Here is a 26,870-nt window from a genome sequence, read left to right as displayed (position 1 = left end):
GACTGAACAGCTCTGCTGGTTTTGCAGCCAGAAAATGTTATCCCATGTAAATAAGGGATATCCTATTGGAAACTATATTCCTGGTATGAGCATCATATTTGTTTTGTATTTTATTGCAATTTAAAAAACAAACATGTTTTGAAGGAAGCAGATCTGTGTGATCAAACAGTGGGATTTGTCTGTGTTTTAAGCAGAAGAGTGTGGAGGGATCTAGGGTAAAGTAAAATATCTGACTATGCTTCTTTTTCTCTTCTGCTCACGATGATGGGAGACATGCAAAATGATGTTGTCAGATTCTAATTATCCACGATTATTTCAGAAGAAATCAAAAGCTGAATCTCTGCAAGCCTGCCAAAAGTTAGACTACCTTGTCTGAATCAATTACTTTGGAATAGCCATGTGCTAATAACCCATGTGCTGCAATGCAGCTTTTTGGAATCTCACTACTCCAGTGAGGAAACAAATGAAAATCAAAGCAAGCAGAAGAAATCACAGGGGACTGTAGCTTCAGGAGGCAAAAAATCAGTGGTTTTTGCTTGCCTGTCTCTTCGCAGTTTCCTGCCCCCTTCAGCGTATGAGAAAGACAAGAAGAGTTTATGCACTTTGGAAACTCGATAGGAGGCAGCAGCTGATCTTCCCATCACCAGCCTAAAAATAATCCACTCCAGGGCTTGGAGCAGCTTCACTAAGTGGAGGAAAATCCTGCCATCGGGATGGTATTGATCACATAGCACAACCGAGTGACAATTTGGGTTGGTATTTTGGTTTTGTATTTACAAAGGTAAGCTACAGAGTTTGATCTAACATTCAGCAACCAAACGGGGCATGCGATGACCCTCCCCCATTATCTCCCACTAACCACCTCCTCCTCCTTCCCTTTATATTTGTGGGACAGGGCTGCGCCTCGTTCTTTCCTGGGATTACAACTCCCATCTCTTTTCCCTTTTCCTTTTCCATAAGCAGGCATTCTCAGCCTTTACTGTCCCCTCCTGCTGTTTTCTTTGCGGCTGTTCACAGGGTTATGTTTCTTTTTATAAGCTGTCCTGTCTTGGCATGTGAAGTCGAAGGTTTTACAGCAGGCAGGGTTGCGCTGATGGTGGAAATTGCATTCTGTTAAGCAGCTTACCAAAAAGAAAAAGCAATGTATTAATGTGGGAGACCACTGCAGATGTTGTGTGAAATGCTTTTCAATGCCACTAGCCTGTTTAGCACCAGTGCTGCTGTGATTTTCTCAGTGTTTGGAGCCTGATTCAAAATCCTACCAAAGTCAATGAGATTCTTTGCATTGACTTCAGTAAAGTTTGGATCGGGCTGCTGGTATGCAGCAGTTATCTACAAGTAATTTGCAGGTAATTCATCACCTTGAGGCCCAAGGTAGCTGAGACAGTGCTTAGTAAGGGAGCTGGATCTATCTACAATAGGTGGTCACAACTTAAATAGGAATAAAAAGGAAAATATTTTGTACAGGGTCATTTTTTATAAAATAGATTTTAAAGGGGCAGCACTTTTTGCCTTTACCTTATCAGAACTCTGAAAAAAATGCATATACTATAGATCACATAGAATGCATTAGGTCCATAGGTTGCATATAGATCACATTAGGTTGCTTTTAGGAAAGTAGGAACAAATAGGTTTATGTCTAGAAAGGAAAAAGATTCAGAGCACTAACCTGAAATCTGTGGCAGAACTCAGAGTGAGGCCTTCCATTGTGCTTATCCAAACCTATAACTTCATCATTTGTCCTTAATTAAAGTTTTCTCTGTGAAATTCAAGAAGACAAACTATTGCTTTTGTATTACTTAATTATTCAGAAGATAAGAATTAACTACTTTTGTACATGTACATATATACATGTATGTGTGCATATATGGACATTATATGTAAGACACTGCCCCGAAAAAATCTGAACTGATACCCAAGAATGCTCTGTAAGCTGATATATTTTAATTAATAAGTGCAGCTATTAATTTCTTTTTAATGTAGGCAGCAGAACTACTGAAATAAATGTTTTTCAAAATGCTCTTATTTCCCCCAAACAAGGTCTACCTGAGGACTTGTATTTATACTCTTTTCTATATAGTCATAAATACCTTGCAAAGGATGCCGAACAGAGTGATAATCCAGGTAAGATGAAATGCTTGAGTATGACAACTTTTATGTCAACTTTAAAAGACCCTAAGGTAATCAGAATGTCTTTAACAGGGATTCTGACAGTTTTGCACTGGATGAGGATGTTCTCATCATTTTAATGGAAATTTAAATTCTCAACTGTTTCCAGTTGTCTTCTTCACTATTGCTTGTGGAAAATATATCTCAGGAACTGGCTTAGTGCCCTGAGAATCCCCATTTATGCTTATTAACATGAGACTTGTAAGTGTTTAGATTCAATGCTACGTCATGTTCATGTTTACAAACTTGTCCTATCTTTTTTTCCCAAAACCTTTTTCTTATTCACAGTATTTATTCCTGACTCTCATTTGTACTGGTTTCATTTAATCTTATTATGACTATATTTGTACACCTTATCCCCCATTCAGAAAGTCTTAACTTGCTAGTGATGGGGATTTTAGCATGAAAATTTGAATGTTCAAAGGACACAAGTTTTTTTAGCTATTTTATTGCAGGGTGAACTGCTGTTCAGATGATTCACATCCTCATTAAAGTAAACCAACGGGGAATCAGATTCCCAAATTATGTAAAGGGAGCTGAAACTTGCCTTCCACTGGCACCATCATGGGCCCATCGTCCTGATTGTTCTCTGCATTCCCCTCTTCTATGGAGTTTTGCTTGTGGCTTTAGCTTATAGTTGACTACTCAGCAAGGACCATTTTCAAAAGCAGAAGGAAAAATAAAGCACCTCTGAAAAATTCTGATCAGTTCTAGAGGTTTTAAGTTAAAGTGGGAAATTTGTCAATAACAGATGACCAAAAAATTTCAAAACAACTTGATACCCTTTCATCTGTTTGAGTTATGCAATTTATTGTTTTAATGTGGCAGTCAGACTGCTCCCATGTTTTGCAGGTATTGCTGCTCACTAGACGAAGCCATCTGCCTGTAAAGAAACCTTCAGCTCCAAAGATTCCAATCTGAACATAAGCTTAGAGAAAAGGTCTTGGCAATCCATATGAAGAGGCCTTTGCTTTCCAGTGACCATCCCTTCCTTTAGGACCCACAGATAAAAATTTGCTAAAAAGCTAGCAGAAATTGCTCTGCTGTTATGCCCTATGGTTCATGGGCCCTTGCGGTAGTTCTGCATGAGCCAACTTTGAATTGAAGTATGGCAGCTACAACAACTCAGCACCAGTGTTAAGCTTGCTGTGAGCAGGGCTTCTTATCTAGGGAGCAGCACCATGGTGATGAAGACCACAAATTCTGAGGCTGAAGTAATATTTGTGTGGCTCTCCACTGGACGGCATAGCCTGCAGTGAAGCAAGCAGCTGCCTATAGCAGCAGTCTGCTGGGGAGGATTAAACCATCTGTCTTTGCTGCTTAATTCACTTATGTACAGTCCCAGGAAGCCCAGCTTTGTGCTGCTGCCACTGTTACCAAGGAAGATGTCTTGGCAGGTGTAGGAGGTCAGCTGCTTCAATAACATGCGGTAACGTCTTTGGGTTGCAGAAATAACTGCTTTTGTTTCTTCAGTCCCTTGACAACAGAAGTCTCTAAAGTTCTCCTTGTGTCGCTCTGCAGCCCAGTTTTGCCCCTTTGATCTTTCCCTGTATACTAACTGGGGTCTAAAAAGTCTGTCTCCTCATTTTTAGTAAGGAGAAGATCACCTTTGGCTACACTGTGGGAAACCTTGAGTCAGCGTTGTATTCTGCCTCACTTAGGGCTGATTCAAAGATCTTCAGCATGGCTGTTCATTACAGTTGCTGTTCATTGCGGTCAGCATTCTGTCTTTGGCAATGATCAACCACTGGTGCTCAGGAAAAATGAAAAAGTTGTCAATGTATTTAATTATGTATTTGCACAATGCTCAGCACTAAGTGAAACAAACAGCACTTCCAACACACAGGCAAGGTACCTGTATTCACCTCTCTGCAGATCTAGATCTGCCTGAAGCCCAGCACTGGCTTACCAGGAGAGTTAAAGACAATGGAAGAATAGTTTAATTATTATTAAAAGAACCAGATTTGGTCAGTGATCAGTCATAAGACTGTTCCACCTTCCAATCCATCTGCAGTTGGAATTACAACAATGAGAACAAGTGAAATCCTTCATGCTTTTTCTAAATTTGTTGTTCTTCCATTTCACATTTTCATTTCATGAAATGAAATCTTACTGGTTTACAGTAGAAGAGGGAATAGTGTCTTTACCCTCTGCCTTGCACTGGTTATCTGCAGTCAAGATCCTCCAGAGTGTCTTAATATCCAGGTTCAGTTTTCTCAGTTAAAGTTTTCAAGACTGGACCTCATTACAAGTCAGTGTAGCTGAGCCCTTTTAAAACCTTACAATTTTTAGAAGTATTTAAGACCCTCTTATCCTTAACTCCCAATACTGAAATACTATTTAAAAATGCAACTTAGTCTCTCAAATTAGTCTGAAGCTTTTGAACATGCTACTTGCACTGTTTGCAGCCCAAAGAATGTGTACGGCTGTAGCTATGCTGAACTTTGCAAGCATGGCATGCGGACACATGAATCTTTGCCATTATATTATCAAATTTTCCTTTGAAGAAGGCTGAAGGTTACACTGTTTGCTTGGATAAAAATTGAATCTGGAAACCTGTCATAGTCCAGCTCCTGTTAACTTTGGTGGAACTGCACAAGCATTGTTTAAAATGGCCCATAATGTCTATCTAGAGAAATCAAGGGCTTGTTCTTCTGCCTTAGGGTCTTTTATTTCTGTTATTTGGAAGTGAACACAGCATGTTAAACCTTGAGGCAATGAAAATGAGGCATTCCTTGATGCAGCAGAAAGTACTGGCTAATTCCAGCTTCAAACTGAATGGGATGTCACTTGCATGGACTGTTAATGCAAAGTATCCTCCTTACATCTCAGTAAAATTTCATCCAGGTTATAGGAAGAATTGTGGAGGATATATTGGATCTGCCTTCTGCACCAAAAATGGATGGGAAGGGGATGATGGAGTGGTTTCTTGATCCCTGTGAGACACACTGGACATAAAATTATATCTTAGGGCTCTAAATGACTGCAGTGTATACTTATACACCACTGTTGAAGATATGGAGAACTATTAGCAGCTTGTCTGTGTAAACAGCAGAAGGTGTCTAGGAAAGTTGGCATACATCAACATATGCAGAACAAGATTCCTTCACATCCAGTCATAGTTCATTTCTAGCACAGTGGTGATGGACAAATGGATGTAAACAAGGAAGGGAGCAAGGATCACTGGACTATTAATGATTCTACGATTTTTATCTCTTCTATTCCCTATCAGTGCCATACTAGATGTGTGTCCTGAAGTGGGTGCTGCTGAAAAGGGAAGTTGTACCTGGTGAGCATTTTATGAGGCTAAATCATAAGCTGCATTGGGTCAACCAATACCATGATACTGACCAGAATGTTTTGATAGAACTGAAACCTGTGGAGGTTTAATGAACGTGGTCACTGGGTGTTCTGAATAATGAAGAAGTGTTCTCTGATTTAGAAACTTGAGAATTTATTGCCAGTTAGCCTATCTCATTTCACTGGCAATGCAATCCTTTTGATTTTCTGGTTTTATTTTGCTTTACAAACCAACCTAGGCTCTTACATTTTTCTCTCTCATTTTAAGAGAAGACCTTAAATTCTACCTCATTTTTGAAATGAATCTGTAACAAAAGTATTGTGGATAGACTGCTTAGTATACCTGCTCTTGGAAACTGTCATTAGTATTATGGGCACTGTCTCTATACATTAATATTAACAATAAGACCAGATTCTTCCCCCAGCCCTGCAAACAAGCAAAGGACAGTGGGTTTAAAGACTATGTTGCTGGACATACTCCATCACGAAACCAGGCACAGCACATATTCTTATACAGACTCAGATGTGATTCTTGAAAGATACATTTTTCTTGAGAGCTTTATAGTTTTAATCCTTTCTCCCAGATTTATTTTTGACTAAAAGCCAAAAGCCACAGTGGAAGGCAGTGATTCAGTGCTCATTTGAACCCAGGATCCTCCTGCCTTTCAGTACCAATCCAACAACTAGACCACAAAAGCATCTTATGCTGTCTCAGAAAAGAGTCCTCTTTGTGGGAAAGGGAGGAAAATTCCCAGCAGAACTCCCTTGGACTTCTGACCTTCGATAAAAATGAGGAAACAACACTTTTGATTTTCAAGAGATTAACATTACTATTATGTTTTCCTTAAAGGGGACATGTCAAGCTTTTACAAATGAAAAACAAACAATCTCTGTGTAGTTGTTTTTAAGTTTCATATTTGTTTTGCTAATAACTCCTCAGTCTATTCAGCAGAACTCAACAGTAGCATGAGGTTTCTTTTTTGTTGCTAGTCATACGCATTTATGAATATATTTTTATTTAAAAATAAAATGATAGAATTATGGTGGTCATACCACTCTGTTCATTCTAGAGAATGGTCCAACGTCTCCATCAAACTGTATTGTACTGAAGACTGAGTGGGTTGCCTGTCAGCTTTTGTACCACAGTAAGTATATGCATGCATTTTGCAGGATGTGGTCCACCATACAAGTCTCAGTTATGGCAAATCTCAGACCATAAATGGTAATATGTTGGGAAAAAGGTCTGCATTTATCACATTCTTTTTGATGAAATTCCTTTACAAATTTCACTGATGTATTTCAGTATGGATTATGCTTTTCAGATCCAGCAAAAACACAATTAAAAGCAAAAAGTGAGTTTAGCAGAAAGTTACTCTTTGAATTCTGTATTCTTTCGAAGATCTATCTTTCTGCTCTAAGGGAGTACTTGAGTGGTTTACGCTTATCTTGTTACGCTGCCTTGTTTAAACAGCAGGGCTCATCGAAATAATCTGAACTATTTGATGAGTGAAGAAGAGCCTTTTTCTCCTCAATCAAGTATCTTTTTTAAAACTCTGTTGATGCATTTTTTGCACGTCTATATTGTTCTGATTCCACAGAACTCATTAATGCCAATATTGTTCCAGAAAGATGCATTCACCAAAGTATATATATACATTGCTTAATCGAAGATATTCTTTCTGTTTTAGTATGTAAAATGTAGGAAAAAAAGCAGGTGAGCAAATGAGTTTACCCAACATACTGTACAGCACTATGTTGCTGTGTGTAAGTCTCGGGCAAAGAAATCTGCGAGGAAACATTTTGGTTGCAGTCTTGTTTCATCTTCTTATAAAGAAGAATGAAAAAATAAATGATGCAGAGGTTGATAAAAGCCAGAAGCTGGACATAACTCCTGCTCATTTGATGGCCCACACTCTGCAGGCATGAACACATGAGCTTATCTCATTGCACAAAGATAATCTCCTAAGAAATCATAGAAGCCAGATAACTGCTTAGATGAGACTAAGCACATGCATAAGGATTTGCAGGATCAAGCACAAATGCTGATTTACTGGCTATGCAATCTTCATTACAATCCACTTTGATTAAGAGTTTGGCAATTGTCTGTAATGACTCAGGTATGTGACCATTTGTCTATGGGACAATGAAGAAATACGAAATATCAGTGAATGCAAAGCTGCCAAATCACAAATATCAAAGGTTCAGAGCTTGCACCGAGAATGTAATGCAACAGCTTGTATAAACAGAGATGTTGCACAGAGAATGTTAGCTCATCAAATAAGCAGTTACACACAGGAGTCAGCTTATGTGTGTTGGAGTTTTCTCATGAGAAATTGAAATACATTTTTTTCCAAACTTTCTTGTTCTTTATATTCTTCTAGAGCATTTGTAACATTGCATTTGTGCGTATAATGAACACTAGAAGACATATAGCATACTGTAAGAAATAGTACTTATAATAATAAAGAATAAATAAAAATAACTACATACAAATAATATAAACACAGCCTTCATTCTAATGTACTTATACTCAACAGAGCTCAAAAGAATTTTCAACATACAACTGAATTATTCTGTATGGGTTGTTCAGTGTGTTCCTTCTGTATCTCTCTGTGCATTTTGTGTTTAGCTAAAGGGGATGCTAGCAGTCTTGGTAGTTAACTATTCTCTCTTTTCTGTAGCAATCTTACCTTCCGGAAGCAATGAGGCTTGCGTTTTGTGGGAATGACAATGCTTCAGCCTATAACATCAGTGCTGGTGTCCTAAGAAATGTCTGCTTTGTGGATGCTCTCAACTTGGTTCCCCATGTCTTCTTGCTATTTATCACCTTCCCAATTTTGTTCATTGGTGAGTTATTCAATGGAGCCGTGCAATCCCACAAACACTTGAGCGTGTATTTATACTCAGTCATGTTTATATGTGCTTGGAGGTCTTTGATGCTTTGTATTTGCTAAATTTAAAAAGAAGAGACAGAATGGCTTGACCCAGAGCACATGATGCCAGCCCGCTTGAAATGTTGGGGATATTAGATGCAAATCTGAAATAAACAGCATGAAAAGATGGCTAAAAACCAGAGAAAACAGATCCAAATGCTTTGGAACTTCCCTCTGGAGAAGTTTTACTCAGATTTGAAATAGGCAACTTGTAACCTTTGCTATTATTAGGTATTAGAAGACTTAGGGCAGTGGGTCTGGATTCCCTTCTAGTTACATGAATTTCAGAGAATATCCAAAACGCGCAACTTGGATCTAACACTAGGAGAAGTGTAGGAAACTTTTAAAATAGAATGAGTTCTTCTTTTACCAATATTTGTAAACAGAAATAGAGCAAAAGAGATAATATTTTTCCTCATCAGTGAAAATAGGAAATGATAAATAAGTCTTGAAGAATTTAGGACAGGGAAGTGGTTCACCCACTTATTCTTGTAAAAATCCCCATCTAAACTAGAACTGTAATTAGACTTTTTCTCTATAGTTGTCTCTTTATCCCACTTATTTGCAGTGGTGAAATAAATACAATGTAATACTTTTTCAGAGCTGTCAAACAGTGGCGTTTTAACTGATCATAAGAGATAAAGAGACTTGAATAACCATCAATAGGCAATATGTATTATTACTGCATGAGAAAAGGCATATCAGTTATTCCATGTTACCTTTCTGGTGTCATGTATATACATACTAATACATTTCTTCCATGAGGAAGATTTTAATTTGGGACTATATTTGAACTAAAGATTTAAGGACTTCCACTATGTAAAAAACCTCTGAAGTGATTGAATAATAGGCCACAGGATCCTGTGGGCTGAGACACACAATACAAGGATAACAAGATCCAATGACTGAAAACTAACCAAATCATTGAGGAGGGGAGTAAGACACAAGTTCTAACAAAAAGAGTTACTAAAGACTGGGGGAAAAAAATGTAGGGATTATGGAGAACTCTCTCCAACACTGCTGGGTCTTTATATCACTGCTGGCTCTTTCTTTGATATGAGATGCAAGTCATCCTTGAATTACAGAGGCTTTCACAGAAGTGTTTGCTGGAAATGCAATGCAAGGTCTGAGAGGAGAGAGAATCTTTTACAACAATCTGTGTTATGCATTGAGTGGTAGAAAGATACTTTAATTTCCTTACAGGTATTAGCCTGTATGTATTCTATGATTCTATCATTCTGTGTATGTAATTCTTCGTTTTCTATTTTGTACCTTAATTACCAGGACAAATAGCTGTTGAACAGAGCATTAAAAGCCAGCTGGAGTCCATGGCATTGACTGACTCCAAAACTGAAAATTGATGATGAACCATATTTGTGCAGATGCAAAGAGGAAATGATAATGAAAAGCAGCTTGGGAGAGACAAAGATAGGAGCAAGGTCAAAGAAAGCCATGTTAGATTAGGAAAATCTCAGGAAACTGGAAAATGCTTGAGATGGATATGGAGAAGAGAGAACATTTTGTTCCTGTGGTATTTTGCATATTAAACAAGGATGAAGTGGTAAAATCCTGACAGTTTCCAAGAATTAATAAATCTGCATTCTAGTTTAGGTGTTTCTGAGTCACCTGATGAGCTTCTAAGCATGATAAGATGCTGCATCCTTGCATATTGAAAGCATATCCTAGATTTTAAACCAAGCTGAGGGAGATTCTTTTTACTTCCCCAAAATGTGCTGTTCTTGGGATTCTCTTTGGGCTTTGGAAGTTCTGTCAGGGAGCTCCAGGAGCTGCCTTACAGTAAGAGGAACATGTACAGCCATATAGGCTGACTGAATTAGGACAGCCCTCTACTAGGGTGTGAAGGAACAAGGGCCAAAGCAACATGCAGGACAAGACTTGCGTCATGATTCCTAGTCAGTCCTCAGCCCCCCCCAGCACTGTAATTCCTCTCAGTTCCTCAGTGCCCTGCTTCTTGCCAGGTTGCTGGCCTCAGACAGGATCTTGCCTCAAAAGGATAGGTGCCATCTGAGGTGATGACATGGAAATAAGATTCAAGATTAATCTGTTGATTGAATCAGCTGAGTGCTCATGCTGTGCCGGGAGCTTTAACGTGCCAAGAATGCACAGGGCAAGAAGGCTGGACAATGCCTGAGGAGCCAAGACTGAGAAATCACCATTCAGCATCCCCTGAGACAGTGCCTGAAACAAAGATAATAAATCTTATTTGTTTGAAGTAAATGTTTTAATTTGAGGCCTCATTGACCATATCAATTGGAATCTTTGCTCATTCTTGTCTGTGGCTAGGAAGGACACTGTGTCGCCATGAATTAAGATCTGTCAGTCCCTGTTGTGAGGCCAAGACTCTTGAGATGTTTAGTTTGGTTTTCTCATCTTTATTCTTGGCCAGGCACTTCTTATCTTCGGTTACAGTTGTGGGAAGGCTGTTGTCCCATTGTTTGTAGAGTTAGATTGAAATTATGGGGGCTACATGACAACTCAGACACTCCTCATCATCTTATTAGTAACAACAACCCCTATAGTCTTGTAGTGTTTTTGCATTGATTGTATACTAGTAAGTATGACCTATGGATTAGAGTGGGGAATTGATAACCAGGTCACTCGATGTGTGATAACTTTCCTCTTTCATTACTGTTATTTCCTAGGCTGGGGAAGCCAAAGCTCCAAAGTCCAGATTCACCACAATACCTGGCTGCACTTCCCTGGGCACAACCTGCGGTGGATCCTGACATTCACCCTCCTGTTTGTACACGTGTGTGAAATAGCAGAGGGAATAGTTTCCGATACGTAAGTGAGGGTGTCTGATGGATAGCCAAAATAATTGCATTCATTAGTGTATAGTGATGATATGTAATGGGCTGGTTAGTAAGGCATAAGGAGTTTTTCCCCAAAAAATGGGTCATCATTTCATGACCTGTCAGGATTTTAATGAGATGAAGGTGATTGTAATGATTGTTCTTAGCACTTTGTTATTCTTCTCTTAAGTTATAATGTCAAGTAAATATTGACAAAATTTGAAACATTCACATGGAAAATATCTTTTTATCTCTAGGAAAATCATATTTTTTCCTCTAAAATGTACTTAAGGAATGTAAAAATATTACATTGAAAAAAGACATCAAAATCATTAATTCATACCTTGCTTATTTTCAGACAAATGAAATCACGCCATCTGCATCTTTTTCTACCGGCTATAATGGGATTTGTGGCTGCCACTGTATCCATAGTCTATTACCATAATATTGAAACATCTAACTTCCCAAAGCTACTGTTGGGTAAGTCTGATTCTGATATTTATGTCCAAAACCTTACAAACAATGTTCCCCTCCAGAATATCTTCAGTGGACTTTTGTAATTGTGAAAAGATCCACCATTATGGATCTCTTCGAAGGGTCTCATCACGTCAGATGGCACCAGGAAAGAGAACAATGACTTGGGTAAAGGAGCTGCTAAGCAAATCTCTTGAATCTGAGTTCCTGACTTTGGCTGAGATCACGAATCACCAGCCTGCAGACTGGTGACAAAGAGGGTCACCATGCCTGCATTCCACTAAGCCATGGAATAAGTCTGTTTGAGAGAGCTAATACTTCTGCAGCACAGGTGTGGTTCTGTATTCATTTGTTTATTTATGCATGTGCACCTTTTTACAGCTCTCTTTCTTTACTGGATAATGGCCTTTGTCACCAAAACCATCAAGCTTGTCAGATACTGCCAGGATGGTGTACCTTTTTCTCAGCTGCGTTTCTGCATCACTGGAATTATGGTCATTCTCTATGGGCTGCTGATGGCTGTGGAGATCAATGTCATTCGAGTTAGGGTATGTGGATTCTTTATCATGATATGAAAAAAATATCTTGGGGATGAAGGTGGGTCTTCAGTCACAATAACTTTGGCTTGTGTCAAGTGTAGGCCCAAGTTTAGCTTAGCTATAAATGTCCGATTAATTCTGTAGAAATCAATGGGCCCAGGCATCTCTTTAATATGTCCTTAATGTGTCCCCTAGACATCATATGTATGTGTGCCTGGGTATACATATACACACAGAGAGTACATACGTATTTGTATAGATACACGTGCATATTTGTGCATGTAAGGGTATATATGTGAATGGAATCTATACAGTATATGCTATGTTAATACAGTTAAACTATGTATGCTGTGAATGTATAACTTAGCATAAGTTCCTACCCATGATAACTTAAAATACAGTTATATGTCAAGAATCCTTTCATGTTGTTTTTGCTGTACTGGTAGGCTATAGAGCTGTGTACACATTCCATATTGCTCAATTTCTTGCCAGTTATGCTGTCAAAATGGAAATGCTTTTATTTACATGCAAATTTATATTTACATTCAAGGTATGATTACCTTTAAATACTGATTTGACACCATAGTTGTATTATACATAACATTTACTTAAAATTACCATCAATAAGATCATTCCTGAACACAGACTGTCTATTTCTTCTTCTCCAGAGGTATGTTTTTTTCATGAACCCTCAGAAAGTAAAGCCACCAGAGGATTTACAGGACTTGGGGGTGAGGTTTCTGCAGCCATTTGTCAACTTGCTCTCAAAAGCGACTTATTGGTGGATGAATACTCTTATTATATCTGCTCACAAGAAACCTGTGGACCTGAAGGCAATCGGAAAGCTTCCAATTGCAATGAGAGCACTGACAAATTATGTCTGTCTTAAAGAAGCATATGAGGAACAAAAGGTAACCAAAGATGTTAATTTCACTGTTTGGCCTTAGAAACTATAGTGTCACTTTGAATTTATACTGCTTCTATGAAATCCTAGTTTTAGGGATCTTTAACTTGGGACTGTTTGTTCTGAAGTGAAACTTAGGTTAGGAAGTTCCAATCCAATGGATATTGTTTAGTTTTAAGTGAATTTACAGCAGGGGAGAGTTGCCAGATTGAGAGCAACTGAAAACTAAAACCATAACAGACTTGCTAGCTTTCATTTTAAAAGTGAAAGCATTGTTTAAATCTTAGCCTCTTATGGCAGCATCTTAAATTAGAAGACATTCTGTCCATAGTTTCAGCTGCAAACACTCATCTTCACTTTTTCCTCCAGAAAGAGAAATAGCCAAAACCACACATCAAGAATAGCCAAAACACCCGTGTCTTAACAGCGTTTTAAGTCACCAGTACAAAACACAGCACCAGACAGGCTGCTATGGAGAAAATTAACTCCATCGCAGCCAGACGCAGTGCAGAATTCATGGTGGGCAAATTCACTGGCTAGGGCAGGAGTTTCCAGTAAAACTTCTGAATTCATTTAGGAAAAATTCTGGTGTTTCATTTGTGCTTCAAGCTGGTGATTCCTGCCAAAGACAGGAAGATTTTGTTCTGCAGAAAGGCAGAAGGATTTGATAGCTGCTTCCCTGATTTTTACATGCATATCAATTCTCAAGCATGAACAGAAAGGACACCAGCATTCAGAGCTCACTTTGGAAAATGCAGCACAGAGGGAAAAAGCATACCCATCCTGTTCCTGCACACACCAGAGAAACATGCTTCCACATAGGATATGGTTCAGAACTGCAATGTGAAGGAAAGCCAGGAGGAGCAGCTCTCTCCTCATAGCAACTGATGAAGCTGCAGGTTCCTTTCTGTGCTCCCTGAAATGAAAACATAATCAGTACAATTATTTCTATTTTAATAGATTTAGGTTGCTTCTCTTTCCTTTTGTAGTCGATGCTTAGAGACCAAGACCCTTCTGCTGTAAGCAGAAAACTGAGTAATTGGAACTGAGCTATTCATAACAAGAAGTGCATCCCTTATGCCAGCTCCTTAAAGAACCATTTGATACCTAAATTCTACTTAAAGAAGTCAAAAGAGTCTTAGGCACCTGCATACCCAAAAAATCTGAGGCTCTGTGCCATTCTTAATGACAGTTATGGTGACTGGGTGCAAGCATTTGTTTGTAGCTCATCTACATTTGCAGACACTGTGTGTGCCTGCACAAATATGTGGTTCAGATCCCAAAATGCAAGTGAAGCGTGCTGCTGCTCATGTGCATGAACACACTTTCAGTGTGTAGTTTCCCTTGGTGTGTGTCATGCACATATGAAGACTTACATAGGTACCCATGCAGTTACATGCACCTACGTTTATAAAGCTGGCTTACATCAGATGTTTTGTTTTCCATTGTTGTTTAAAGTCTTGAGATTACCACAGCCTGTAGCACATTTGTGCCAATGTTCAAAAACAGGCTGTAACCCTAAAGTAAACTGATACTCACAGATAAAGTAAACCAAAGGCCTAAGCCAACCAAAAGAGGCAGGCAGTGAAAGACTCTGCAGTTCACTCCCAACAGAGAAATATGCTGGCTTGTGCATGGTTGGGCCAGAACACAACCACGGAATTAGGAAAATGGTTCAGGTTGAAGCATGGTCCACAATCTGGATGTCACTTGTCTCTGCTGCTGGAGTATGTTTTACACTAATCTTCTGCAGCTGGTAAGCGGAGACCCCCAGAATCCTCTGGATTAAATGGGGTTATCCCTGCTTGTGCCTGGTGAGAGTTGATCTCAGCTGTGCTCCATGGCCCTGCAGAAAGAAAACTTCTGTTCTTTTCCAAACCCTTCTTATCATGCCTTGATGAAAGATGCTCAACATGACCATGAATATTCTGTATTGTAAAATGCCTTTGAGATGACTCACATGGCATTGCCTTGTTATCCCTTCTGCATGCTACAAAAACTGCAATCAGTTGAGGTTCTCTACCAAGTAGTAGCATGAGTTAAATGAGTCAGGTTGAATCACTGTTTTCCAAACTTTAGTCCCAGTCATATATGAGTGTAAGCTAGAGGGTCTGAGATTAACTTTTTATAGCTGGTATACTCTGCTAAAATAGCATATTGACACTTGCATAACCATGATGTCAGTAGGTAACTCCTGAAATCTGTACCCAGCTATTTAGACAGAATTCTTCTGGCTCCTGAAGGTTTGCCCACTGACATGATACCTAAGCTAACACTTGTCAGTGTCAAAACTAAATTCACTATTCTGTTCTAGGTTTTTTACATTTTCAGGCTTTCATCAAGCATGTCTTAGCATTGTGAATACATTCACTGCTCAAAATTCTTTAGTTATAAGTCATTTTTTTTGTCACTTTCTTGTAAAATTTATAGACATTTAAAGCCAGTTATCGGTAATTTAATATTAAGTAATATAAAACAGTACAGTACAATGCTAGATAACTGGTGGTCAACATTCTAATTGACTATTAATATGGTAGTCACTACTGCAAAAGGCTTCCAACTCTTACTGTAAGATATAGATCATTACTGGTTTTGTATGTAGTTTGTGCTTGGAATGTGTGTAACATAGCATATGTTCTTTCAAATTTGAAGATACTATAAAAGTACAGGTAAAACAAGCTCTTTTGGTCAGTATGCTTACTTAAATGTGTTTTCCTGATGAGTTACCTTAACTCCTATCAAGCTGTTAAAGTGCATATAGTTTATTTCAGGATGACAGTAGCCCCTGGCAGTGCAGTCTAGCTCAAAACACATTAGGCAACAAATTCAGAGCCTTTTGTCTGGGAAACTCACATGTGCTGTTTCCTTCATCAGAAGCGGCAGTTTTATTCTTAGCACTTTCTGAAATGTTAGCTCTAATTTGTCCATATGTTGCTTATTTCTCAAGCTTCCTGGCGCTGGATATGACCAGCCTGGCCTAGTCTCTAGAAGCCAGTAAACAGCGATCTGGCCCTCCTCTACACTTGTACATTTCTGGCACCATGCACATATTCTATCTCACTGCTAAAGAGGCATAAAAGGAAAAAGTAAGAGAAAATGAGGCATGAGGCAGCCCAGCAGGGTACAGGCATACTGGCTTTTCTGTGGTTAATTTCTGGGGGGAGGGAGTTGTTATTACCAGGCTATACTTAAAATGCCTTGGTGAACAGTCAAGAGAGCTTGGCTTGGGTTACAACTTGCAGGCATGTGTGCTACTTGAAAAATGACAGATGCTTTTTAAAGTGTCAAAAGCTGCTGCCTGCAGCACAGGGAAGTGCTCTGCAGACCATGGATCTGTTCAGGAAAACTCTTTCTTCTACAGATTAAGAGAATCTCATAAATAGCAGAATTCCTCTGACTAGATAAAGGGTAACTGCTGGTTGGTGTTTTAGGGCAAGAGTTGTGATACTGCATCAATTCACAGAAGTGAAGGCTTTCTAGCCTTGATTTAATCTTACTTCCCACCATAGCCTGCTTCATCTTTTTGAGAACAGTTGAATTCTGTCTTCCTGGAAGGCATGCAAGAGATAGATAGCAAAAAAGTACAGATAAATTAAATTAAACTATATTCTTGTGGTATCTGTGCATGTTTTGTTTTCTTTACTCCGTTTCTCCCCTCGGAAGCCTTTACTGGATCAAGTGGTTTCACAGCTACTGTGAAAGCCAAGATTACCCCTATAAGCAAGGAGTCAGACCTTTTCCTGAGTGCACATGTGACAAGGAGCAGTGGCTAAATGCCAGTTTGATTAATCTGTGTTTGCATTCCTCTGTTCACAGGTTCAGAAAAGTGGTAGGATTTAGAGGTGAGAAACCACAGTTATCTCAGAAACCTGTTGATACATACAACATGTTTGCTAACTCACCTACCCAAAACACCCTTCAGGAACCATTTGGGCATCCAGGCAGGAATAAAATGGAAGTTGCAAGGGAGGTCACTTCTTGGTGCATTGATACCTGTCTCTTTGTTTTCCAGAAAAAGGTAGCAGACCAGCCCAATCGGAGTCCCTCCATATGGTTAGCCATGTATAGTGCTTTTGGACGACCAATTCTTCTCAGCAGCACGTTCCGTTACTTGGCTGACTTGCTGGGTTTTGCTGGGCCATTATGCATTTCTGGCATTGTCCAGGGCTTCCAGAATACAACCAATAATACAAATACAACAGAAAAGGTAACCTGACAACTTGGACTGAAAGACTTTGTTTAGTAGTAGTAGTTCTAGATTCATACATGGTATTTAATTTGCCTGGTTGCATGCTTTTATATGACTATGATATTGTCTGTGATATTGTCATTGTATTGTTCCATTGTTTTTTCAAGCAAATAGAGTAGATTTTTTTGTGAGAGACAGTCAAGTTATGAACCTGAATAGTGGAAGTCTTTGGTATGAATGCAACACAGGTGATGGAGGCTTCCACCCATTGCCCAGCTGACTGCCTCTTAGTGGAGTCATACCTAGGGAGAAGGAACAGCTTTTCTGCTTCTCTTCAAATGTGCCTCTTCATTTCAGGCAGGACACCTGCTGGTGGTGCCTCAGTGATGCATCCAGCAAGTAGGAGCCTGTGAATTCTGCTTAATTTCTGTCCATCTGTCCATTTGTAGTTCATTGGCAGGTTTGAGCTCTCTGGAATTTGTTTTCCACTGGGAAGTTGACAGTAATCACTCCCTGTTTATGACTGGTTATACTGCTGAAATGCATCGGCACATGAGAAGTTGAAAAGCATCCACTTTATTTAGTGGCATTCTTGATACTAGAGATGCACAAAAGATGAGAGCTCACAGCTCATTTCAAGTTTCGCTGAGACTGATCTCTGAGCACTGAGCAAGCATCTGACACAGAACATTTTCTATCCTAGTAGTGGCTAGTGAAAAGACACAGGTAAAATTATTTTACTAGCTGACAGCCGAGAAGACAGGATGAAGACATTTTCCAACATGTGTCTTCTGACACAGAAACAGTCTGTATGCTTTATGCAGTAAGTGCTTTGTATTTGAATGAGCAGATAGGTATGTAATGGAATAACATTTTTCCTTCCAGATAAAGCATTTCACTATCAGCAGTATCCAAATATCTTCCTCTGGCTGCTGACTCCTGACATTCATTTTCTTGACTGATGGTCTGAATTTGGCTTTAGACATACTCAGACATTGCACTGAAAGAGAGTTTAATTGTGCAGCTTATCAAACAAAGCTCTTTATCATCTTTGAACCTCTTTGTATTGGATTTGAGCCACAGAGTTAAAAGGCAAAGTGGGTATTTTGGCTTCAAAAATAGTGAGGTTTTGCATGCAGTGGTTTTAGTTTGGGGAGGAGGACTAGTTTTAATCAACACTATCTAAAGGGAAGATTATAATCACTGGAAAACTTGCAACTACTCCAAGAGCCTGGCTTGGTGACAGTCACTGTTTCCCTTGGATACATTTCAGAATACATTTGCTTTTAATTTATGGATTTTGACAGTCTTTCTCTTGTTTGCTCTTGCTGTTATGTGTTTCTCCTTTAAGTTATGTCTAGTTTCAATTAATATGAATTAATTTAATTTTATGTTTATTCCCCCTTAGTACATGAGAACTCTATATATTGACGTATCTATAAATGTCATTTTATTATTGATATCCCCACTGTGTACGCATGGGGAAGTCAGATGCAGCAGAACATTACAAAAAGAGTTTTCAAGTATGTTTAACTGACCAATCATGCACTTAAGCAACCTCATTTTTAAGGAGTTGGGCTCGTTAAACCTTTTAGTTCTATTATTTCAGTGGCATTTAGGTGTTTTACAGACATTGGACCTTTTGAAAAGACTATTGGGTGCTTATACACACCTTTTGGGTGTCAGCTGCCTATGGCAGAGGGAAGAGTGTGTGGTGAGGAGAGGTTGGGGCCACCACAGTGAGGTGAGCCTGGATGACTTGGAGCACCTCTCTCCTGCCTGCAGGTTTATGGTGGCTGACAGTAATCCAGAGAGATGAGGGTGGGTAATGGCTTGCTTCCCAAACCTTTTGTCTCAGAATCAGGCTGGGTATTTCAGTTGTCAGTAGAACAGGCCTTATCCTTCGTTCCTTTTTTCTTTCTAAAGAATTTGTCTATATCCTGCTTCCAGCTGGATCGGAAATACCAAAGGAGCAGCCTTCCTTGCAGTGTTTTAGTTCCTTTTCTGCCTGAAACAGAGCAGAACAGTGAACATAAATATAAAAGAATTAAAACAAATAAAGTTTTTTGTTTGGTTGGGGGGGGGGTTGCCCATGTTGAGACATTTAAACCTTATTTTTTGGGGGGAGTACTGGCATATATATTCTTACTTTATTCAGAATTCCAGACTATAATTCTGGAAGGAATTGTTTCCACAATATGCAAGTGCAATGTAAGTAATTAATCACATATAATAATAAATACTGTCTTGAAGCTTTTTTGTGGTGCAGGTGGAATGAGGTTTATTTTCTACTTAGTAGCACTTCTATTCTACAGATCATCCACAAATCATCAGAATTTGATGGAGAAACGAAAGATAAGGCAGACATGGTGATCTCATTATCCCTTTCCTGCTATAAAAATTCATTTTAGAACTGCTAAAAGTAAAGTTCCAAGTCTTTTAACATGCACAGAGTATGTAATTTTATTCAAATGATTTTGATACATAGGACAGTGAGAAATCTGACTTCTGTAGTTTTCCCATAATATCATCAATATTTTGTATTCTGTTGCAATAACTGAATTTCCAGTGTCTCAAGGATATACAATCCCTTCTATACCACTGTCCTGAGTTCAGCTATAGCAGTCATTTTTCTCCTTCTTAGTACCTGGTGCAGTGCTGTGTGTTTTGACTTTCAGCCTGAGAATTTTTTCCTGTCTTTTCAGGTGAAGGATCCATCAAATTCATATCTTTCCTCAGAGGAATTCCTCAGGAATGTTTATGTTTTAGCAGTTCTTCTCTTCCTGGCCCTTATCTTGCAGAGGACATTCCTGCAGGCATCCTATTATGTGACTACAGAAACTGGCATCAACCTGCGAGGTGCTTTACTGGTGAGCAAATATGTTCCTATGACCTGAGAAGTTCAGTAATAATAGCTCCAGCTTTGTACTTTTGTTTGTCTTGTTCTTCATCTGAAGACTTTGTTAACAGTTGTTTAAGAGAAGATATGCACTGCATTTTTGTACAGAAAACTATATGTATTTTTATACAAAAACTATGTATTTTTATACAAAAACAAGTAGTATCACTGGCATAGCCAAACTGATGCCAGCAATTGCTTTCGCTAAAAATTAAGCCGATCATACTTACATGTTGAAGTTTAATACTCTGTGCATATAAGAACATAGCAGATGACAATAGGTATATAAAGATAGTTGTTTTGGCTCTGCATTTTCTTTGATCATTTGCTTATGAGGTTACTTCTGCTGACTGTGGACAGAGTACCTTGGCTGAGCTATGTTTTATGGGAACATGGTCCATGTATCGTGAGTGATGATCCTGAGTATTTATGTCCTTTTGCACTGAGCCCTGTGAGGTGGGACAGGAGCAATTCATCTGCAAAACTGTCTCCAAAGCCAGCACCCATTAACCTTCTGTGAAGGTCACGTTTATGAACCAGACCCAGCAGCTCCAGCTCAACATGTGTGTGGGTTGTAGCAGGTACTTCCACAGACCAAACTCCACAGACAGCAGTAGCACTGTGTGCAAAATAGAAGCTGGAACTCATGCTTTGCCAGATGTAACTAACCATAGGAATATCATCTCAGTGTGGAAGCTTCCTTTTAGTTTTGTGCTCACTTTGATAGATGTAGCTGTTTCCAACATTTTCTGCCTTCTCCCAGGGTAGATTATACAAACTTTCCTTGTGCTTTTGTGGTTCCCTCTTACCCAAATGGGGAGTCTTATGACCATATGCAGCTGATGTAATTCATCATAGTCTGTAGGCATTTCTCATTAATTCAACTGGATCTCCATTGCTCTTGGACAAAACAGAGCCAGAAAAATTAGTTTTAAAGACTTCCTTGAAGCTTCAGTGTTTGATATTTTGGTTATAGCTGCAAACTGGGCTCACAATATTGATCTTGAAAATTCTGGTAGGTAGAAGTCCTGTTTAATTTTCAACCCTGTTAGGTTGTTAGGTTCCCTCCTGTAAAGGAGGGAAGCCCAGAGGAATACATACCTACCCTGATCAGAATTTCATAACATGAGTTTAACTGTCCTATTGGAAACAAGGGTCTCTTTGACAGACCATGTCACAGAAAAGCAGGCTCACCAGATGTTTGTTAAAAAAGATCTTTGCCCTGCCTCCTAAATTTTGACGTTTTGTTGTCATTTCTTTCTATTTTAGGTCTGCGTTAAGCAACAAACCTTTTAAGAGGAATTGGAGTTTTTAAAAGTCAGTTTTCTCTCTTGTGCTTTCTCTCACTCTGTCTCATCTCTCTCTCTGTCTCAGGTGAGAGACTGGGAGAAGGGCTTTCTTAGCTAAAGACTGATACCGCAGTTCGAAATGTCCTGCTGCTACTGTTGGTTTATAATTACATCATTTTCATATCTCCCATTTTATTCCTTCCCTGCAGGCAATGATATATAATAAGATCCTGAGGCTTTCTACATCCAACTTGTCCATGGGAGAGATGACGCTGGGACAAATCAATAACTTGGTTGCCATAGAAACAAATCAATTAATGTGGTTCTTGTTCCTGTGCCCCAATCTCTGGGCAATGCCTGTTCAGGTAGAGCATCAAAGTAAGGGCCTGATTTCAGAGATCCTCCAGCTCTGTTGAAAAGAGTATATATCTGTGAGACTACTACAAAAACCAGAGGGGAACCTGGACTTCACACTCATTTGTGAGGAAAACTAACAAGCAGAAATGTGGCCCAACATCTTCTCCAAGGGCTGGGAATATCTCTATGAGGGTCTGTGAAGAGAAAGGATCTTTGTGAGCAGGATTTCCATGTCATAGATGTGGTCTGTGACTTTAAGAATAATGGCCTGTCGTCCTTTCTTGGCTCATATTTCTTCCACTTCTGACAAAAGTCATTGCTATTACTTCTGCCACATGGCAGCAACACAGGCATCTGCCCAGCACTAAATACTGCATTTGCAGTGCCCACTTGTAGCCGAGTTTTGTTATAGGAGTGAAAAGCAATTGAATCCTGCTCAGAGACTGACAGCAGCACTGACAATGCATTACACAAAATGCACAGAGGAGCTCTCATCTAAACAAGCTTACTTACTGTAAAGGTCTGGTTCTTAAGCAAACTGGGAAAGATCTGTAGGCAGATCTGTGGGAAGGAAAGGTAAAGATTATTAGCCTGAAAGGAACCTTCAGAAGTTCTAAATGATGTAGTGACCTAAGCCATGCTGACTTTCCACAAAGCTTGGGCTCCTGTAGCACCTTCAGAGTTTTCATTTTGGGATGGGATTGGCATGGTCTTTAGTTATGGGTAATCCTGCTGACATTATACTTAAAAAGGGATAGAACCCACTCTTCTAGTAGATTTGTTTTGCTGAAATTCCTGAAACTGTATCAGTAATTTATTATAATGGCAATATTACTAATGTTACTAATGGATCAGGTAGGGTTTAGATAATCATAAAGCAATTTCTGGAGAAAAAGACTAAAAAGATTACATGGTAGTGGAAATTAAAAATAATACAGAGTTTCATTTTAAGTCACTGTTTTGCACCCAGGTTTATCTGGAACTGTTGCTGTTAATACTTTGAATATTATTCAGTGAGCGGGTGGTTTGGTTGCTGTGGCTAGTGAAAAATTGCACGTAGCCTACATTCACCACTCATTTGTCTCTTCAGTGAAATCTCTGCCTCAGCTACTGTAGAAAAGTAATGGCCTTCCTCACCACTACTATAAAACACTGGCTTGAGGAAGCTTCTAATGATTCACCCATGAATTTGCACCTTTCGGGTGCACTTAGTGAATGGACATCTGTGGCTATACAGGGCTTCTGCTCTTTAGCTCTTAATCATAGCAATTGCCTTACACCTCTGCTCCAACAATAAAATTGGAAGGTGAAATACATGGCATGTATATATATAGGTATGTATATATATAATATTATGTACATATATATATATACACATATATATCTTTCTTTGAAAATAAATTGTGTACCAAGAGGAAAAATTCATTGCAGGATCAGTCCCCCAGTAAAGGCTTCAGTTTACACAAGTACAAATTGCTACTTGTAACCTTGTATTATTCTGCCAAGAAAACGGCATCTAGATATGCTAATTTACATTACAGAAACCTGAAAAGCTAATAATGATTTTGAAATGTTGAACTCTACTGATCCTTATTTCTGATACTGTATAATAATAAGGCAGATTTAAAGGCAGAACTGACTTAAAAGATAATACGAATAAAATAAGGAATAGGGAACTAGTTCTCTATGCCCTGTTAACACTGAGGACATCTCTGTACCACAAAGTGGAGCTTTTAATAAAAATGCTTGCTTAGTATAGCTTCTATCAACTTAGAAACCAGAATCACAGTAATTTCATCAGAGCCATTCCCCAGTAAGCCTCTGTGGGAAGTGTTCCTAAGCTCTTTGCAGGGCTAAGCTAGCATCTTGGTATTTTCCTATAGAGCTACATGGCATTGATGACCAAGTTCAGGAGCACCTTGCACATCTGCTTTGTGCTTTAGTGCCTGTCTTAGACGTCCCTCTGTCTCCAGTTGCAAGAGGACCAATACAACAGAATGTAACTGTGATTCACGACAGTCCTAAGACCTTTGAATATTTCCAGAGTGATATAAGGAGCTCTCATGTACATAAGACTTGAGGCCAGTGATTCTGTAAAATGCCTTGGGGAAAGCACCATCATTTCAGTGCCCTTTTAGTTCTGTGGAAACCTTATCTGGTATTAGAACTACTAGGCAGTAACATAGACTATGCAGTTAATGTCAAAAATAAAGGCTTCTGGGTTAATTTCCCACACTTTCCAAATATGACCTTCTGAAGTATGGGTTTCAGCTGATTCCTTGGAACCATCTAACTGTTTATTACAATAACAAATATTTTTTCTTGCTATCATTCTGGCATACTGAAATCCATATTTTTTTCCCATGTTGCTTTTTTCTTCACAGATAATAATGGGTGTGATTCTACTCTATAATTTACTCGGAGTGAGTGCCTTGGTGGGTGCTGCTGTCATTGTACTGCTAGCTCCAATACAGTACTTCATAGCTACAAAGTTGGCTGAGGCTCAGAAGAGCACCCTTGTAAGTAAATTATTTCAGTGACATTTGTCATCCAGAAATGACAGGGAACAGGGAAACGGGAGTTTTGGGTTTCGGTCTTGTTGTTAGGGAGCATTCACTGTGGAGGTTTGGGCAAGCCATCTCTTAATTCCATCATCTCTCTGTTTTTCTGTGGGTATCTCTTCCTTCCAAACATTTGTCAGACAAGAATGTGGGGAAAAAAAGCATTTACGGAGAGTGTTTTTCACCCAGCTAGCACAGCTTCATCTCAATTCAATTCAATGGAAGGGTGTTATTCCTACATTCAGATGTGGTATTTCATATGATGTTAGCAAACAGTACATATGACTGATAAATTATAGGAGAACATTACTAGGGAATGTGTACAACCACCTCTAAAATGGCTAGAGACTTTATGCTCTCACCCCTAGCTTTGGTGTTCTCTAAAAATCAGCTGATACTGCTGGATTAATATCTATTGCACATTCTTGAGTGCTGTAAGTTTATGTTGTTGTCTAATTTAGTTCACCCATTAGAAGTGTTTTCTGGTACTTTGTCTAATCTTTAACTTTATTCTCACAACCCTTGAACTTTTTTAATCAACCTTTGACGTTTGAGTTGTCAAATATTTAAAGGTCCTTTTTATCTTAATATTCAGTAAGCAAATTATACATACGTGGCCTCAAGCTGTGCCAGGGGAGGTTTAGATTGGATATTAGAAAAAATTTCTTCCATCAAAAGGGTTGTCAAACATTGGAACAGGTTGCCGTAGTTAAAAGACATGTAGATGTGTCAGTGACATGGTTTAGTGGTGCACTTGGCAATGCTAGGTTAGTGGTTGGGCTGAATGAACTTCAAAGTCTTTTCCAACCTAAATGATTCTATGAGTCTGTGTTTCTAGACATGGATCTAATCTTCAGCACACTTAGGTCCTGTTGAGTCGTGCCAATTTATACCAACAAAGGATCTATCTTTGCATAATATCAGAAATATTCTGAATCTTTCTTCTTACTCTTTTCTATGTTCCTCTGACTCATAACAGCTTTTGCATTATGATTTTACCAAAATTTAGGATTACTGTTTTATGATTCTCTTATCATAGAATCATGAATTGTAGAATGGTTTAGGTTGGAAGGGACCTTAAAGATCATCCAGTTCCGACCCCACTGCTATGGGGAGGGATGCCTTCCACTAGACCATGTTCCTCAAAGCCCCGTCCAGCTTGGCCTTGACCATTGCCAGGGTTGGGGCAGCCACAGCTTCTCTGGGCAACCTGTGCCAGTGCCTCAGCACCCTCACATTAAGAATTTTTTCCTAATGCCTAATCTATATTTCCCCTCTGTCAGTTTAAAGCCATTCCCACTTGTCCTGTCACTACATGCCCTTGTAAAAAGTCCCTCTCCAATAGACATCTCACTTATTTTCATTACCTGTTTTATGAATCCCAGAATGGATCTTGTATTACACACATGTAGTCTTCTGTCTATTGTTGCAGACACCATTGACTTAATAATCCACCTCCCTGAGTTTTATCCTCTATTTGAAGGATTCAGATGATTTGTTTTATATTTCTTTTCAGAACAGGGTCACTTAGTTTCCCTTCATGCTTGTAAGCATTTTAGTATCTCCAAAGAACATGGAATTTTATATTGTTTTACTCAGTATGGCAACTGAAAGACTATACAAAATCACAGACAAATGAACTTATAGATCTTTAATGAATTTTACAACAGAAGGGAAAAAAGCATTTCATTAAAACTACAAACCAATGTCTTCTCCTTGTTTTCTTTTGAAATTAAGGACTATTCTACTGAGAGATTAAAGAAAACCAATGAGATATTGAAAGGTATTAAGTTATTAAAGCTGTATGCCTGGGAGCACATATTTTGTACTAGCGTGGAAGAAACGAGAATGAAGGAACTCACCAGTCTCAAAACCTTCGCACTTCACACATCTCTGTCCAGTAAGTAACTGTTTTTAGTGCTCAGAAATGGATCCAGTTCTTCATGTCAACATTCCTTCTGACTTCAACTAAGGCAAGATACAGCTGTGCCTATGACACTATTTTGTGTGTGTGTAATGTGATTAAAATAAAAAGTCATGACTAATATATGACAAAGAAACTTCAAAATACAGAGCATGTCTTGTGGTTGTTCTGTAGCCAGTTTTCTGTCACCTTCAATATGACATTACAGCTATGAGTTGCTTTATAGTAAGGAGACTCCAGATAATACTAGCAGCTCTGATTAGAGCAAAGATTAATCAGTGTCTGAATTAGATTGTACTTTCTGAAATGTAGAAAAGCTGAGAGGGTAATCTTTTTGTTGTGTTGCATAATAATTGTGCACACATAAAACTTCTTATCCCAGTTCACTAAAGTATGCAAATGAGATAATTCCTTTGTTTATTTGCTTGTGTGCTTGAGGTTTCTGTCATGGAAGGAAACTTCTTCCTGCAGAGCAATTTTCCTTTGGGAGTTTCAGTTATTTGAATTGGAAATAATTAG

At 38.9% G+C, this 26,870-nt stretch overlaps 1 protein-coding gene across 1 annotated transcript in view; it reads left to right on the top strand.

The window, feature by feature from the left end:
- Positions 1-8,171: 8,171 nt before the first annotated feature.
- ABCC9 (ATP binding cassette subfamily C member 9) overlaps positions 8,172-26,870 on the top strand; it is a 58,695-nt gene continuing 39,996 nt past the window's right edge. The window contains exons 1-10 of the mRNA XM_034063174.1: positions 8,172-8,316; positions 11,066-11,207; positions 11,574-11,695; positions 12,071-12,237; positions 12,897-13,139; positions 17,145-17,339; positions 20,027-20,191; positions 21,719-21,874; positions 24,251-24,385; positions 26,165-26,327. Coding sequence (XP_033919065.1) covers positions 8,172-8,316; positions 11,066-11,207; positions 11,574-11,695; positions 12,071-12,237; positions 12,897-13,139; positions 17,145-17,339; positions 20,027-20,191; positions 21,719-21,874; positions 24,251-24,385; positions 26,165-26,327 — 1,633 coding nt within the window. The remainder of the gene's footprint in view (positions 8,317-11,065; positions 11,208-11,573; positions 11,696-12,070; positions 12,238-12,896; positions 13,140-17,144; positions 17,340-20,026; positions 20,192-21,718; positions 21,875-24,250; positions 24,386-26,164; positions 26,328-26,870) is intronic.

Source organism: Melopsittacus undulatus, chromosome 5 (assembly GCF_012275295.1).
Source record: "Melopsittacus undulatus isolate bMelUnd1 chromosome 5, bMelUnd1.mat.Z, whole genome shotgun sequence".
Classification (NCBI taxonomy): Eukaryota; Metazoa; Chordata; class Aves; order Psittaciformes; family Psittaculidae; genus Melopsittacus; species Melopsittacus undulatus.
Note: the sequence above shows the minus strand (reverse complement) of the source record. Positions and strands in the feature narration are given on the sequence as shown.